The 18675-nt window shown below is 40.6% G+C and overlaps 1 protein-coding gene across 1 annotated transcript; it reads right to left on the bottom strand.

The window, feature by feature from the left end:
- Nucleotides 1-9505: 9505 nt before the first annotated feature.
- LOC123470620 lies at nt 9506-12175 on the bottom strand. The gene is made up of 3 exons (XM_045171159.1): nt 11458-12175; nt 9686-9875; nt 9506-9633 (listed from the first exon to the last, which is right to left on the bottom strand). The coding sequence occupies exons 1-3, from the start codon at nt 12163-12165 to the stop codon at nt 9506-9508; spliced, it is 1026 nt and encodes a 341-aa protein (XP_045027094.1). The 5' UTR covers nt 12166-12175.
- Between the last annotated feature and the right edge of the window lie 6500 nt (nt 12176-18675).

Genomic DNA, 18675 nt, shown 5'->3' with positions numbered 1-18675 from the left:
TGGAGCCGCTGAGTATGGAGGAACTTTAATCAACCAGAACCTGTTACGAAGATCGAACTTACTTGTGAGTCTACTTGGTGTTCTTTTACGCTTCCGACGGAACCCGGTACCTGTTAGAGCGGACATCAAGAAGATGTTTCACCAGGTGAAAAACCCAGTAGAAGATCAGGAATCCTACCGTTTTGTTTACGGGATGAATGTCTACGTCTTTGGATCAGTATCTTTCCCAACGACCTGTATCTTTGCCCCCAACCAGACTGCAGACGATCATTGCGACCAGTAACTGGAGGAAGCAGATAGCGTTAGAAGAAATTTCTACGTTGACAATTACCTCGACTCCTTCGAGTTCGAAGACAAGGTAGTAAAACAAGCCCCCCCAAATAAAGACACTCTTACATCTTGGCAGTTTTAACTTAACGAAGTTGATGTCCTCATCAAAAAGGATGATAGCAGCTTTACGTGATTATGGGCTGGCCTCATCAACGGTGGACCTTGATCTGCAAAAACTACCCATCGAGCGAAGACTTGGAGTTATGTGGGAAGGTGAGACGGATATGTTAACGTTCAAGATACGAAAACAGTCCAGCCATGACGTTCCCAAAAACAGACCTTCCTCGGTATTATTTCAAGTGTCTTCCTGAAGAAATCTCTCCTGCAAGACATATGGATGTACGAGAATAGAATCGTCTGAATGACGTAATCCCCGAAGAATTGGGCCAACGCTTCCACCACTGGTACGAGCATCTGGAGAACATTGAGTTACTGACGATGCCAAGATGTTTTCGATTTAAACGTTGACGATGGACACAGCAACACCTGCTATATTTACGGATGCAAGCACAAAAAATATATGGAGCTATGGTGTATTTCCGTTCTGTCCTCGAGGACCAGTCGACCAACGTGTCCTTCGTCATGGTGAAAACACACGTATCTTCAGTAAAACGCCTCACTATCCCCAAGCTGAAATTGCAGGCTGCGATAGAAGGCTTAAATATAGCTCTCGTGATTTGTCGGAAGCTCGAGATTGACGTACGTGAAGTCACCTTCCACACAGACTGTCAAACTGTTTTGCGTTGGATCCATTCACGGACCTGCCGATTTGAAACCTTTGTGAATAATCACAGAGGTAAGATTCTCCGAAACACGAATCGAAGACAATGGCGTCACGTTTCTGGAGTTAACCATCCCACGGACCTGTGTAGTCGTGGCATCGACCCGAAGAGTACTTGATGATATTCCACGAAGGTCCATTGTGCCTGAGCCTCAATCCATCGGAATTGGATACTTGCGAAGAGATCCCAGAGTCAGAAGGAAGTGAAGTGAACGTTATTCAAGTTTTTGCCGTCAAAACTGAAGACAGCATTCACACGATAGATGACAGTGTTAGAAAATATTTACGTCTGGTAAAAATCCAGAGAGTTCTCGCTTGTGTAGGAGATTCGCGACAAATGCCAGAGCAAAGATGGGCGTTTACAACCTAACCGTTGGGGAGTGAACGACCGAAGAAATGTTGACGGCATTAATACTGTGCATTAATCGCGCGCAAGAACTTGCATTTGCAGAAGAAATCTATTCCTTAAAGAAGAACATGGAATTGCCTTTGAAGTCAAATTTTCTTGCTTTCAGACCCTTTCTGGACGAAGTTGGACAGCTACGTGTAAGCGGACGTATATTGCATGCTCCCGTTGATTATTCAACAAAACATCCCATTTTACTTGCAGCCGATCAGCTCGCAACGCATTGGATAGTATGGGAGCACCACACAAAGAATCTTCACATTAAATCGGAAAGGTTGCTGACGAATCTGCATACACGTTACTGGATAATTTCTGGACGTAAATTGATCAAATCAGTAGTCAACACTTGCTGTCCGTGCAAGCGTAGGTCATCGAAATCCATTCTACAATTCATGGCATCATTACCAGTCCATCGGTTCACTCCCAATCTTTCACCTTTCACATATACGGGAGTTGCCTACTTTGACCCTCTAGCAGTACGAGTCGGAGGAAGAGGGCGTAGACATGAAAACGTTGGGTGGGTCTGTTTATTTGGCTAACAACGAGAGCCGTTCACTTGGAAGTGTCCAAAAGTCCCAGCTTCGAAGAATTTCTTCTCTGTTTTGCACGATTTGTGAGTCTACGAGCAAAGCCGATGGTTGCTTACAGCGACAACGGAACCAATTTTGTCGCTGGGGAGCAAAAATTTTGCCGGGCTCTAACGAAATTTGTAGAGCAATACCAGAAAATTCAATAAAAAATGGCTTGCGAGCCAATCGAATGGCATTTCTTTCCCCCTCACGGACAACATTTTGGTGGAGTTTGGGAAAGAATCGTGCAGCCTTGTAAGAGGGCAATTAAAGTGAGCATGGGAAATAGTCCCGTACGAAACGGTTAGCGGTTTTCTAGCTCATTTACATTACACTATCGATTTAGGGAGGGAAAGCTAGCTGCTTCAAGGATCAAATTTTGGAATAACAGCCTGGAATTTCAGGGTTAGAATAAACTTAACATGAGCATGGGAAAATAGCTGGTCGTTTAGCAGCTATAGGAAAGCTAGTTGAATCTACGATTTAAGTAGCCTATTAAATACAAGCAAGCCTCAACCTAGTATATTCTTCCTATTCTATATTTAATAGTAGTAACATACAAATGAGTTCAAATTTCTTTGTATTGATGACGAGATTAAATGCAAAGACTAGTTTATACATTTATATCACATCATGACAAAAATGGACTGTAACAGCAAACATGGATTATTGCTAAGTTGATGCATATTCAGATGAGGGAAACAATGAGGCACATAAATGGCAGCTTGTGGAGGGAGGGACTCTTCGGAGTGATAAAAGGAATAAGTGAAATTTCTGAATTTGCTACTCCGCTTCATCCACAGATTCCTCGTTGTTTAATGCTTTTTTCACAGAGCTGTGTTCGGTCAGTAGTTTTTGACTTATTAGAGGGTTTACCGTGGTAGCCGGAATTCTCATGTTGTGCTTTGTCTCCCAAAATTTCATGGTAAACTCTGTAAATAGATAGGAGATGATTAGAGGTGAAATCGAAGTCTAAATTTTATAATGAAGTCTGTCATACGTATAATTGCATTTCTTGTATCGGCTGGAATGGCTGGCTTTGCTGGCAATTTTTTTAAATAGGGTCGTTCATATCGCTCGGTGCTTTGCGACCAGATAGGGAGTGCGAAGCCATGAACGCCTTGTCCCACAAAGCCTCCATTATAGTGGCCACCATCTTTCCCATTTCCCTAAAAAAAAATGGGAAAGTAAAAAAATGGGCTGTGAGAAATTTTTTGAATGATGCTTGAAATTACTTTGTCGTATTTCCTGATTTTCCGTACGACATAGCTAATCTGAGGGCGCTGGGATCAATCATGGTGGTATAATCTTCGTGAAGTTTCACCATTGAACGCGAAGGAGCTGCACTATTAGCAGCGTTTACAGCTGCAGACTGGCGGCTATTTGATGGCAAATTAGCCAGAGGGGTGTCCAGCAACAACAGAGATTCCCTTAGAGCTGTTCAAAAGATAAAATCAAATTAACATTTACAACATCTTGAATAGGTATGTCTTAGCCCTACTTTGCGCTAGTACTAATGGGTTATGCTCACGTAAACTCTTTATAACTTCGTCCTTTTCAACTAGTTTCTTTTCGTATTCAGCTTTCATATCTTCGTAATCAATCACACTTTGATTCAGATGTTCTTTGAAAAAAGAATTTTCTTCTTCAAGGTCTTGAAGGGAATTTGACTGTTCAATGATCTGAGCCTGACTGTTTTCGTCATATTGGCAATTGATATCATTCAGAGAAGATGCTTCGTCATTCAAAACCTTTTTGAATGAATAAAATGAAAAAAAAGAGAAATTAATGAATAAGTAAATTGAAAACCTCGAGTTTTGCATTTACCTCACTACTTGGAGTTCGGAAAGATGAGGGCGTGTTACAACGAGATCCTGGAGGAGTCAGAATAAGTCCATTACGATGAACGGCACCATTACTTTTTGAGGCACTGCCAATACAGTGAACCTGTAACAAAGACAAATCTGTAATCATGTCAGTGATTATAAACACAAATTGAAAAATTACTACATCACTCCGTGGGACTTTGTTGGGCGGACGAGAAGGAGGAGATGGAGCCAACCAATCGCCTTCTTCATTACCAGAGTTTGATTCTTCGCTTTCAGATGATACTAGAGCACTTACACCCAAATCACTGACTGAGTCAGCTGTTGGTTTGACTGATTGATCTTTGCTTCCTGCTGGATTTTTTTGTTTTGTTTTTCTCTTGCTCTGCTGTATGTGTTCTAAGAATAAAAGAGTACGTATAACAAACACTTTGCAAAATAAATATTTAAAAAACCTGAATTTGAAGTATTTCCAAATACTGGAGGCAAAGACTTCTTGGCATAGGGAACGGAAGCAACAGCTTTGGAGGCCACTTGTGATTTTGGAGTTTAGTGCAAGATTTTGGTGGACCGTACAGATTTTGATTTGGGTTCTGGCATTGCATCACGTGTTAGTTCTAACACCTTTATGTTTTCTGAAACAATAAAAAAAACATTGGTTAGAAAGAGCATGCGATATAAGATAAAGTTCAACAATAATCACCTGAGAATGAAAGGACAGGCCCAGCTTTAAGTTCCAATTGGATCGATGGGTCTTCACCTGAAGCACTATGCTTGGGCCAACTAAACAAACAATCTTTAATAAAAATTTTCGACAGTTAGTTAAAATTTATCATTACTTTAAAGCAACATCAGTCTTCTCAGAAATGAACTCTTTAAGCATGCGGATTTTGTCTTCAAGGTTGGGAAGAGACACAAATGTTTTGGGAAAAGCTATGGAATCCATAGTCCGAATACCTAGCTCGGGTTTACCTTTTTTAAAGCGAACGAGAACGTATATTATGGGGTTTCTCATTTTTTTCAATAAGAAATCAAAACTATAAACTACTTCAAATTTCAAAAAAGAAAACGCGTCATGGAGACGAAAATGAACGAGAATGAAGGCAGATGGAAATAGCTGAGCGGCAAAACATGAAAAGCGTTGCAAAATTGTGTTTTTGATAATTTTTAAAATACCAGCAATAAACGGAGTATAAAATGAAATTGCCGTAACAATTGCAAATTAAAAGAAGAAATGTGAATTTTCATTTGGAGATTTTAAATTTCCTGTATTCAATCCGTCTCAACTGAATTGGGTAGGGCAGTTACAACGTAAGTTTCAGTAAGGCAATTATTAAATCCAATTACGGCTTTTTTCAAAATATCACTTGCACTAAATGCAAGAAGGGTCGATGACAAGCCAACGCATTTCGTAGACTGTCCAGGTAAATTACAAAAATGTAGGGATTCTAAACATTTTGGAGCGGGAGAATACTTTTCTTTAGAGATGGATCCCATGATTCGACCGAGTAAAAAAACGTTTCCCGTGGCATCATCAGGTTGGAAATTGAACGAAACAATTTCTTCGATCATAAAGAACACATCATTTTTCATATAAGCGCAATAGTTGATCCGTTTCGGTGAACGAGTGTAACTTGTAGTTGTGAATATTGCTTTTTTTCCAAAAAGAAATCTTTTGTAAGAGTGATAGCTTCTAATGTGTAAAGGCGCCGGATCACCTACGGAAGAGAAATATTTCTGAATCGCGGATTTGCATTCTTTGCTTGCAAATTTTTTCTTAGGAACTCCAAGATGTTTCAAATTAAAGACGGACGAGTCAATTTCTAATGAACTGAGCAGATCATGGTGAGAAATGTTGAGAAAATCTTTAAGCAGTACTGAGACGTTTTGCGGCAAGTTGTACTTTAACATTAGAGTAATTGCATCCGAACGTACAGCTTTTTTCATGAGAAGATTTTTTACCATTTGCTCTGGAACGCACTGTGTCCCATTTGTCGATGACACCAAAACGCCATTGAACCACTCCGGAATGAAGGTCGACCAGCTCCAAATGCATCCCCAATTTAGCGTAGCACGAACTAAATGCGTTGTTAAGTGGAAATTGAAACGCATGTTTTTTTTTCATATAAAACTTCAGCTTCACGAACGAAGTGTTGCAAAAGGAAATCTACATCTAGAACGAGGTTAACAGTCACCTCTTCTTGTAATAATACTTGAATTCCATATATGAGGCAAAGAAAGTGATCGAAATACACCTTCGGCAGGAGGTCTTCAAGCGCTGTGAAGTAATACAAAGCAAAAGCTCTGAAATTGGATGCTTTCCACTGACTTATATCAGACAATGGGCTGGAAGTCCGCGTTATCTCATAAGGTGGCTTCATTTGCATCAGACGAGCATTTAAAATTGCCGTTTTTCTTTCATCTAAGTACCAAGGTTGTTTAAAGTATTTGGTCTCAGTTCATAAGGCCACCAGAAACTTGATTCCTCCGTGGCAGACACAATGCAGATAATCGGGTACTTGCGCCTGGACGTAATCAAAATCCAAAAGAGCCAAAAATGGAGAAGGGCCTTTAATTCCGTTGAGGCGTTTCCCAGTACCCAGAACAGTCTGTATGAAAAAACAAATTCGATAGGAATGTATATATTGTAAATAAAAGTATTTAATTGAAATACCATCAGATCACGTTCGTGCTGTTCCACAGTTCTCGGTGCAAAAGTAGGATTTGAGGTCGGTTCGGGGTAGACTTTTGTACTTCCACGGCCAATTTTAATCATCTCTCCTGCAAGGGAAAATAATTCAACGATTTTAAAAGATTTTAATCACGCACAAATAACTGAATTCTTACCAGGGTGAAGACAAAAATCACATCCACATTCTCCTCTGAAAGTGGAACCATTTAGAAAAACACTGCGTACCATGGAATCTGTTGTGAGAATTAATGGCTTCACCAAATAAGTTCGTTGATTGAACTGCACTCCTTTGGTCCCAAGGTGCTGGAGTTCCGATATTGAGGCTTCAAGGAAAGGTCCACTTGGGGGCTTTTTGTTGCCGTACCATATGGCGAATAAGAGAATGTTTGATCTTCTTAAGAAGTAAGGGAGTTCGTTAGGTATTATGCATAAATGCCCAAAACGTAAATTTGCTTTTTTGTGACACTCAGCTCCGTCTGTGTTAAGTTGCAAAGTGATGTAACGTATGAGCTCATCAGTGATTCTAACTTTGTCTCGATACAAGTCTCCGGTTTGAATATCTCCTCTTGTTTTCCCGTCACAGTTCTGCTTACTATCAAACCATTTAGCTGCGTCACTCTCCAACAAATACTGAATTTGTTGCTCGATAGATAGCACTAAAAAATAGCAATATTTTTTTTCCTTGCTAAAGCGATGGCCACATGGCTGTGAAGCTAAAGGTACACCATCGGCGCCAGTGTTTAGTACAGTATCGCAGTCTTTCTCATTGCATACAAAGACCTTTTTCGTTGGTTGTATAAGCTTCTTATATTTTTCTGCACACTTAGCTGCACTTGTCATTTCTTCGACAGTTGATCCAGTAAACAATTTCAGAATTCTCAGATGATCCTTGAACGCAGCATTAGATAGTCTATGTTTCAATTTATATGCCAAGCACACTAAAGCAAGGTAATTGGCACGATCACAGTCTTTCAGGCCTTCCTATAACATTCAATTTTATGGTATTAGAATGTGAGAGAGATTGAAAAAGAATAAACTAATAACACATTTTACCATAAAAATGTAATCATCCATATCATCTTCTTCGTAAGTGTTGTTTCCAAATAACTCATCAGCATTTGAAGCCTCAATGTCAATGTCAGTGTCTCCAGTATTTCCACAGGTTTCATAAGTCAAGTCAAATACCTTTTAATTCAAAAAAATCATTTCAATGTAATAAAATCATACAAATAATTAATGTTACCTCAGGTGGTCGACTTTCGAACGAACTACTCAATTGTTGTTGCGGCTGAACTTCGTTTCCTGCAACATCCCTGACATTTATAGACGACAATTCGATTTGTTCCTTCATATGTAGCTGCAGATCGAAATCTGCTTCTTTAACTTCCAATTTTCGTTTTAAGTATCGAGAAAGTTCCTTCTCTTTAGGTGGCATTTTATTTACAATTTAAGTAAACTGTAAACAGTTATTTTTTATAGTGCGCCTAATTATACTGATGTCTGCTGAGACGAGTCAAAATAAATAATATTACAGCAGCATTGCAAATAAATTATATTGATCGTCCAGCCTGTGTGCTGCTGGTTTTAACAGCAACAATATCAATGTCACAATTTAAAAAAAAAAAAATATTTTCCCATTCGCAGACTGTAAAACAACGTAGAATAAAATAATATTTATAATTAATTGGTAAATATCGATTTCGTAAAATTAATTTGCTGATAGTACAGATTAGCTAACGCTCTGCTATCATACAGCTAGTTTATTCAGACCATTTCCTATAAACTTTATAAGTCGAACGACTAGCTTAAATATAGCTTTACGTACATAGGCTGGCCGTCACTAGCTATCCATGGTTAAATTAATGCTGAAAGCAAAATATTAGAATCGGTAGGTTTCAGCTTGATGGTAGAAACCAGGCTGCTCTTGTTCAGCAGTAATGTAACTTACAGATAGATTTTTATGACCAACCTAAGTACGTAAAGCTATTTTTTAGCTAGGCGTTCTAGAGACTAGCTTAACGTTTCGCACGGGGTCTGGTCACTGATTGAGTCCTCAGAACGGTAATAGCCGAAGTAGCAGCTAACTATCACCTGGCCATTAACGCATCTCAGTATGGATCCAGAAGACCCCGACACGTTGACACCGAACCATTTTCTACCCCGAGGTTCCCGTCCGTATGTTCTTTTAAACTGGTAGATGCCGAGAAGCTAGACATAACAGCTAAGCAGTTTCTTAAAAGTCAAACCATCCAGCATTTTTGGAACAGATGGCTACGTGAATACGTTCCACATCTGACAGAAAGAAGAAAATGGATTGAAAATCGGCCAAATGTAACCGTCGGAAACCTGGTTGTTGTCATCGAGCCAAATACATTACGTGGACAGCGGCCGTTAGGCAAAGTGATAGAAGTTATGCCAGTGAGTCTGATAACGTTGTTCGAGTGGTGAAAGTCAAGATCCGTAACCACAAAATCCCCTGTATTCGTTCAGTGACAAAGCTGTGTTTTATGGCTACGGCAAAAGAGCAGGACGTTTACGGGAAAGAGGAAAAAATTGGGTCGTCGGAGTCGAATCCGGTATCATAAAGTAAAAAAATGTAGTGTAAATGGTTGAACTCTTATATCAATAGTAATTATTGAGTAAGAGAAGTATTGTTTTTTAAACTTGCAAGTATTTTTTATCGAAAAGTCGTTAGTTACAATCGATACAGTTTTTTCATTTATCAATATGAACAGAAAATCCTTGGTCCTTCTCAGCGCCGTTGTTTCAAACCTGGTAACAGTAATTGATGATAGTTCGTCAAGCAAGAGTGAAGATGACTATCTATTATCGAAGCCACCTATATTAAGTTCAAAGGGCAAAGGCCAAAATAAGGTCCCCTACTGTTTAGCTTCTGACTACTCAGGGAAGCTGTTTAGCCCCCGGACCAGCAGATAACAGCCCTTTGAACTTGTAGTGAAAACCCGTTAAAGTGACCTTTTTTCCACCAACGTATGCCATGGCTGAAAATTCGCCTCCATCAGCAGCATCTGTAAAAGAAAAGGTTCAGAAATCTCGTGAAATGGAAAAGATGTGTATTACCAATCTGCGTGAACGTCAGCAAGAACTGTTGAAAGCAAGAAAGGTGGATGTTGACGCAGTCTATGCCCACCAATTGGTGGTAAAACGCCTTTACGAGGAGCTGGACAACGTGGTCGTGGACCTCAATAACGTACATGTACACTACAACTCGGAAAAGGAGACCCTGATGAGTAACTACATCGGGTCTTTCCTAGAAAAACGTCAAAGTGAGACCGGCAGATCGTGGAATGCAACTACTTTATGTTGCTGACCAACCAGGATCGCTTGGAGCTTCTTTTTTCGTAACAACACTGTTTCGGATGCTTCCTTGCCTTGGCCGTTGCGGGAAATTTGAAGCTCTCGGATTGCCCTCAACCGCGTCACTGCTCCATATGCAACTCATCTGAACATCATGAGATCCTAAGCAGACATAGACGGGATTACAGGGGAGTAGTCTCTGGTTAACGTGTAGGGGAGTGAACCCATCAGAAGAGCTGAAGAGCCACACATTTTCATTTTTGTTTTTTTGTTAATGTTTGGTTTTTTTTTCCATTCTATTCTTTTTTCTGTTACCTGTAGACAGGGGGGTCTGCTGTCACCTACAGTGCGGCCTTCAGGGGTAGGGTTGCGGCGGGCAAGGGCCTTACCATGTGTACGAGGGGAAGTATTTTCTTTGTGTAGTTAGTGTATTCTGTAAACCTTTAACGTAGACAAGTGCGTCTTGTTTACCCCCCCAACAATGGTTCAATAGCCAGTCCCTTTGTTCTCCCTGCCGGTGGCAAATTTCTCTCCCCCTAAACAAGAAATAAAGTGTATTCAATCCCCGTCATTTTTCTTCCATTATCATCAACCCTCATTCCTCATCTCTGTGCCAATAGCTCCATTGCAGGTGAGCATGTGGTACAAGCATGCTAGTCAGACTTGCCGCGATTTCGATCAAAAATTGATCGCGATCCCGATCAAGATAAAAAAATTGATCACTGATCCGATCATTTGAGATTGATCGGAGATCGGATCGGCGATTAAAAAATGTATCCGATCGGATCATTTTTACCGAAAAATTTTTTTGGATGACTGTCTTCTCTGCTAGTCTGATAGGTATGTCAAAGAATATTGTAGCACCGAGGAATAACGCTGAGACTCAAGTAGCGATTAAGATTGTATTCATTGTCGGTGCGCTCACACACACACAGTACTAACAAACAGTTACAACTAGACTGGGGCACAGCAAGGGACACACACAAGTATTTATGCACTAACGTAGACAGCAGCTACCGGGAGAAATATCTGCTGACAAGACTGCCGGACATCTCGGGTAGAGTTGCGGTCAATAGCCGATACAGAAGCGCCGGACGTGACAACTAGTCCATGGGGCCTCAAATAAGCGCGACATCTCCCTCCCTAGATAGCGAGTCGTCCCGACCGCTATTACTTTCCTATAAGACTCTATATCCCAAAAACTCAACATACCATGGGGAACATTTGACCCCTCTACACTCTACAAAGACAATACCTTGCCAAACATCAACCGAGAGAGAGAGAGAAAAAAAAAGTACATGAGTTCATAAAATAACATAAGTTGGGGGATTTTTCCACTTTCAGCAAGTCAACCGCTCCCGCCATCGAAGAATTTCCATGCAGTGTCGCTCTTCTCTACCAATTGGGTCTTCAGCTTGGCCAAGTCCTCCCCTCTGCTTCTCCTTCTCTGTCTCCGGCTGCTTTCACGCCGCTCTTTTTCTTCTCTACATTAATTCCTCCAACATTCTCTCGATCTTTTCCAACCTCGTTTGTACCGTTGCATCTTGCTGCGATGGGTCATACGTGGGGTTTTCCTCCCTTCCCATAACTCCCAGCATTCTCTCGATTTTTTCCAACCTCGTTTCTACCGTTGCATCTTGCTGCGATGGGTCATGCGTGGGTCTTTCCTCCCTTCCCATAACTCCCATAGCCCACTCGTATTGCTTCCCTCGATCGGTCATCTCCTGGAAGCGCTTTACTTCCTGGAGGAACTCATCGCAGTTAGTGGGCTTTAAGCTCCATAATTGTTCTAGTACACTAGGTCTCAACCCCTGCCAGAGATACGCTAGCTTCGTGGCTTCGGCCATACGCGCGTTTACCCTCCTGCACAGATCAAGCACGTCGTAGTAGTACTCCAGGGTCGATTCCTCAATTCCCTGCTTCCTCGCACGCAATTTGGCCTCGTTATGTCGCACATAGTTTACGGGCGTAAACTGTGTCAACAGTGTCGATTTAACTCCCCTGACCACCGGGGGCCCTTGTACGTCCGACCACGCATTGGTAAGATTGCCCGTTGCCTCCATGCACGCATACCATTTGCCCGCAGCCCCCTCTAATGACAGCTCAATGTGATCCCGTAACTCGTTTTCACCCCATCGGTTGTATCTACCCACCTTTTCGTAGCGATGGATCCAACTCACTACGTCTTCCCCATCCCGACCGGTGAATGTGGGTGGAGTCTGGAATTTGATTTGGGCTGCCATCCCTACGGTATTGAGGGGGCAACTGCCGCGGCCACAACAGAATTTCTCGCTAACCTGCCGCGTAACAATCGAGCGCTTGCAACCGAAGATCTCCGTCGAAAAGTGCCAAAATCCCACTCTACTCCCTCTTCACTGTCCTCAGAATCAGAGCTGTCCTCGCCGTCCGCCCACGCTAGAGTTTCCTCCTCGCTAATACTAGCTTGATGTTGCCCCAAATTATTTTCTCTCGTTATTACCCGTGTACGGTCTTCCCACCCGGATAATCCTCCTGGCTCACCTACACAGTCGTCCACTCGACTCCCGTTCCTTCGCACAAGGTTACTCGGGTTGAGGGTTTCGACGATACCACCTACAATTGCTTGATCAACCCTTGGCGCAAATCGCCCAACTCGTCGCGAGGGCGTTGTCTTCCCCTGGCTCTACCAGCACCCCCACTCATCTACTGCCTTCTGACTATTTGTCTAAAGCCCGATCCTCAGATCGCCCACAACGGTAACCTACCGCCTCCCGACGAATGACTCTTCGTCTAAATCCGATCTTCCGATCGCTCACAACGGTAACCTACCGCCTCCCGACGAACGACTCTTCGTCTAAAACCCGATCCTCAGATCGCTCACAACGGTAACCTACCGCCTCCCGACGAACGACTCTTCGTCTAACTCCCGATTTTTCAATCGTTACCGGCGATGATCTACCGCCTTGCAGCGCACCACTGTCCGCCTCTACGCCCCCTTAATCACCACTAGGTCCCACCTACCTCCCCAGAAATTCTTATGGCCGTCCCCGCGCTATCGCACCCTAATCGCCCGTCACACGGCCGGTGCTGTGGCTTCGTACCCCAACAGTTTAAGGCGCATAGGCCAGTTGGGTCGACGACTCTCGGAAGCCCCTAACAGCCTCCGCCTCCGCACAACTAGAGCACAATAGAATGAAACAGCGCAAAGACTTACCACAAGTTCTGCATCTCCACCATGTAGCACCGAGGAATAACGCTGAGACTCAAGTAGCGATTAAGATTGTATTCATTGTCGGTGCGCTCACACACACACAGTACTAACAAACAGTTACAACTAGACTGGGGCACAGCAAGGGACACACACAAGTATTTATGCACTAACGTAGACAGCAGCTACCGGGAGAAATATCTGCTGACAAGACTGCCGGACATCTCGGGTAGAGTTGCGGTCAATAGCCGATACAGAAGCGCCGGACGTGACAACTAGTCCATGGGGCCTCAAATAACCGCGACAATATAGTTAAAAGGTTAAAACAAAATTTTTGTATATTTGTATTAAAATCTTCACTCTAACAGGTTATGGACGCAGCATATGCCAATTTACATTGAGAAATATTATCTGTGGTTAAACTATGTCTCACTCAACATCAAAAGACATTAGTCATTTAGTCAAGTTTGACGGGTGCAATTTCCATCAATGGAAGTTTTGGTGCTGGGTACTTTTGGAGGCATTCAATCTCCTTGATGTTGTAAATGAGGTGGAAAAGATTTATACTGCAGTAAGTTATACTACTAGATAAGTGTGCGAGTAAGTTTTACACTCATGTTTTATACTTTAGGCTATTAAGTCTGATGGGACTGCTTCCAATCAAAAGTTGATTGATGCTTGGAAAGCCAGAGATGTACAGGCTCTTAAATAGGTAATTATATTAATAATTATATCAAATTAATAATAATAAATAGGTAATTATTTGCCATAAAAGAGAGACAGCAACAGAATACCCTTTACGGATGCCAGACCGTAAATGACAGGGGGGTTAGACTCTCTACCCAACATTCACAAAAAAGCTGCTGAGAACAAACACCTATTACTGCAACAATTTTTCGAGTATAAGTATCAACCCGATCGCAACGTGATGTGTCATATCTCGGCCATTTAATTACTTGTCTTTCAACATAAGGCGCGTTTTGGCGTCTACCTGTTTGAGTTGAACTCAACCATAAGGTTGACACCAAAATGGATTTTAGATAAACACGGTTGGTTGAAGTCGGGCTAACCAAGTTTACATTTCATTTGACGCCAAAATGAAAGTTGAGCTGAAGTCACGTCCACCACTCCATCATTCGGCGAAAACCACAACTTTCATAAAATGCGGCAGCGGTGTACCCTTCTCTCTATCTCAGGTTGTCTGCTATGTGCAGTCAAAATTTATTTATTTTTTAATTTATACGCTGTCGTATAATTCTCACTTTTATACTTTCATTCCAGATTCAGTGTGCCCAACTGATTGTTGGATCGGGTTCGAATCTTTTGTTAATTTTTTTATTGTCTTGTGCCTAATTTTACCCCTTCTATGTTTTTCGCCAGTCGTTCTGCGAGTTATTCTTGGTTCTTTGGCGGTTGTGTCTATTGTTTTAGGGATTTTTAATTACTGCGAGAAATGGTAATACTAATTACTGAAATATGTTTTATGTCCAAATTATAGATTTATTTTCTCAGAGGCTTTGTTGAATTTTCTTGTTTGAGTTTTTTTTGTTGAAGTTTTTTGTTCCATTCTACGTGCCAGTCAGCCTTCACTGTTGAGGTAAATTGACCTAGCTGCATTTTACCTTTTGCCGTATCATAATCATTCTTTTATCCCCAGGTTTCAAACATTTTTCCACAATGAAATGGATGCAACCAATTGTTGGCAATTGTCTGTGTGTCAGAAAAGTTGATGGAAAGTAGCAGCGTGGCAGCTCCTTTTCGAACATCAATCACGTCTCCTTAAGTGGCCCGTTGAAACTGAAATGCCATACATTGCATTAATGTTGAAGGGAAAATTTGGTTTCCCAGAAGATTTAGGTGCAATTGACGGTTGCCATATTCCTGTTCATCCTCTTTTGGCAGACCAGAAGCCATATCGAAACTACCAAAAATTTCATAGTTTTGTCATCATGGCCATTGTCCTGTATGACGGAACTTTTTCTACGTTTTCAGTGGATTTCCTGGTAGCTCCCAAGATAGTTATATTTTTCATCGCAGTTTTCTTTATAATAAGTTAAATAATTGCGAACATTTATTTGGTGAATTAAAGGAAGATTCAGAAGGCGTAAAAATGTAGATGCTAAAATAGAAAATGCTGGTAATGTTGTTGTATCCTCGTGTGTATTGCTAACATTTGCATTCAGAAAGGGGAAATCAATCGCGAAAGTTATTGTCACATTCCCCTCCATTGCAATGTGAATCCAAACCGCTGTGATCCACGAGAAAACCAAAATTTTCCACATTATTGTGCCCAGGCAAGCGAGAAAGAATAAGAAATTCTTTTAATACCAGAAATGTAATCGCATTTGCTCGTTGCTGAAATTTGATAATCTTGTATTGCCTTGATTGTTTTTTTCCTTGATTCTTTGAAGGTCCTCTTGGCTACAAATAAAAATGTAAAAATCAAACAACTTATGACCAGCTAAATAATTAGTATTTCAGGTTTCCGTACTTTTTATAAAAGCACTTTATTTAATTTTCAATTACTGAAAAAAAAACTGGAATGAAAATCTTAGTTACGTGTGACATCACGTATTGTTAATAACACAAATATTTGTTGCATGTAAACAACGACGAAGATAAGGCAGGAATGAAGGTGCGGAAGATGAATGAACAAATGAGAGAGACGAAATCGATCTTAAACAACATTTCTTTTTAATCACTATTGTTATATGCTTCTTCGTCAGTAGTATCACTTGCACTGCTTATATCTCCTGATTGCTTATGTGAAAGATGCTGGCGGTTTTCCTTATTTTTTTTCAACTAATTCATATTTTTCTTCGTGCATTTCAGGTATTCAGATGAATTCTGGTTTTCCCTGGTATGTATAAGGATGGATTGTAATTCATTATTTACTTTATTTTTGCTATCACTCACAATTTCATTTGTTAATTACTTATGACTGTTCATTTAGGATTCTTGACAGCCATTCGCAGAATCTCGATAAGGTTCTTTGATTGATCAATTTTCTCTTGATGACGTTTCTGTTTCTCGAGTCTCATTTTTTGTCTTTCATTCTCTCTTTTTTTTTACTGATGACTGCCAACATATTTAACATTTTCTCAACATTTGAACCCTTGCAATTTCTTTCCCGCTTTTTCGATCTTGGTTCAACATGTTTTTCATCATAATCCCCCTCGTCACACTCGTCGTCAGAGAAATGGATTTTATTCAAAGCCTCGCCGTCATTCTCATTAAAAGGCGGGTTTTTATTTTCTACAATAATTAAAATAATGATTAATTCTTTACAAAGAACTTAAACATAGAATTATCATAACAAGATCTTTTAGTTTTTGGCGAAGTCTTTAATGTCCATACGTGTAGGATTCTGAGTAACCATTACTGAATCGCATAGATATTGTGAGTGCACATTCTGTGCTGTACCTGTTATTGCAGGTATAGCACAAAGGTTTATGTTTACACAGGTTTTTGAAATTATTATAAAAATTATACCTAAAATTTCCCGAATTTCATTATAAAACTGTGGCTTCATATGTAATACATCTGCCCCTGATCCAGTTTTTTCAACAAGCAGTGTGAAGTTTTTGTAGGTCTTCCACACATAATTCCATTTCTGTGAGCAAATGACACCAGGCTTGTTGCCTTCACTAGTTTTGTATCCATTTGTCTTCATTTCTTCCCCGATATCTTCCCATATCATATTCTTCTTGCTAAAACCATTACTTAGTTTACTCTATTTACCTTTGACCAGTGCTGTATTAAAATTACAAATAATTAGATGGCGAATAAATAAAATATTTCAAATAAATAGGGATTTTACTTTAAAAAAATCTTGTGGCTTCATCGTCAACCTTTTTTTGGGACTTACAACGATTTCCACACCAAATTAATTTTCTTTCTTTCATTTTTTCTTCATTAGGAACGGGACCAATAACACTGCCTTCAGCCATAGTGTAAAATATGTAATCACACAAAACGTAACACTTGATTTTGTCTACACTGTACAGCTTATTGTAATCAAGGAAAAATATGGACAACGGAAAATGAGAAAAATTATTACATCTGCTGGTTTTTAGATATTATTAGTGAAGCCTTTGTTGACATATTACAATTTTCTTCGGCATAGAAAAAGGGTTGGGTCGTCTGCTTCGGTTCTGGTTCTACCATACTCTAGGACCATGGTAGAATTAGGCTTTTTAGTCTAACGGTTGAAGTTGAAACTCCACCAAGAAAAAAAATTTCAGTTGTCACCAAATCATTAGTTCAGTTCAACCAGGTTGACACTAAAATACGGTTGGTCGCGAGTCAACCTCATTCCTGATGAACCAGGTAGACGCCAAAACCCGCCTTTAAAGACCTGGATGAACCTGTAACAGAAGTCCAAGTGTTGACAAACATCCTTGCCACACTGCCACCCAGTTTTCGACACTTCCTATCAGTTTAGAATAATGTTCCACTATGAGAAAAGAAAATGTGCTTGCTGACTCAGCGTGTATTGAAAGAAGAAAATGCCACAAAGCTGTATAACAGTGGTAAACCTGACTCTCTAGATGTAATATTCTTTTTAAACAAATATCCTACGCAATCTCACCACTCTATTATCAACTTTCTGAGTCATCCCAGTCAGCCTTTTAGAGTTCGTGGAGTCAAAAGCCGTGGGCGTAACAGTAAAGGTCTTAAATTCAGAGGACTAGGTCGCGAGCGTGCAAACAACCAATATTCAAGAGAACGCAATTATTGCGGTGGCCTTAATCATCTCAATAAAAACTGTCGCAACCGAATAAGAGACGAACGTGAGAGGTGATCACATGTTGTGGAAACTTCCTCAAATTTAGCAAATTATAGTCAAGTTGATCTAACAGGTGACCAACCTAACAAAGAAAATTACAGCTATCAGTCACTCACTAACCCAGTCATACGAAATGACTCATTCTGGTATGATTATTATGGAGCCACACGTCATATGACAGACCAGAGATGTATCATCTGGCACCTTAAGGCAATTAATTCAGGCACATGGTACGTCTCTAGCATTGGTGATACGAGGCTCTTAATACTAGGACAAGGTGATGTAAATGCAGTCACCATAGTTAATTTCAACCAGATTCCTATTCTTATTCGAGGTGTGCTTTGCATGCCAAAACTTAGAATAAATGTTTTCTTTATTGCAGCGGCAACAACAGATGGAGTTGAAACCATTTTTTCCAACAATGAAGTTTTGTTCTATCGCAACAGTACTCTCGAGTTGTCATGAACACGGTCTGGTAACACCCTCTATAGACTGAACATTACTGCTAAAGTTGCTCATGACGACATAGCACTTTATGCCAGCATTTTACTTCCTATGGCTACATGGCACGAACGGCTCACTCATTTTCTATGAATACGATCTTGAACATTTCATCCCAAAATCTTGTCCAAGGACTAAATCTAAATACTGAGCGTCCTGACTCTAGAACTGTTTGCATTGGGTGCACTCTAGGCGAGATGCATCGTTAGCAGTTTCCTGTAGGCAGAACAAGAGAAACACGCATAGGACCTTTAATTCACTCAGATGTTTTTGGAC

Source organism: Daphnia magna, linkage group LG3 (assembly GCF_020631705.1).
Source record: "Daphnia magna isolate NIES linkage group LG3, ASM2063170v1.1, whole genome shotgun sequence".
Classification (NCBI taxonomy): Eukaryota; Metazoa; Arthropoda; class Branchiopoda; order Diplostraca; family Daphniidae; genus Daphnia; species Daphnia magna.
The sequence above is the reverse complement of the archived record's forward strand: the minus strand, read 5'-3'. Positions and strand labels throughout refer to the sequence as shown.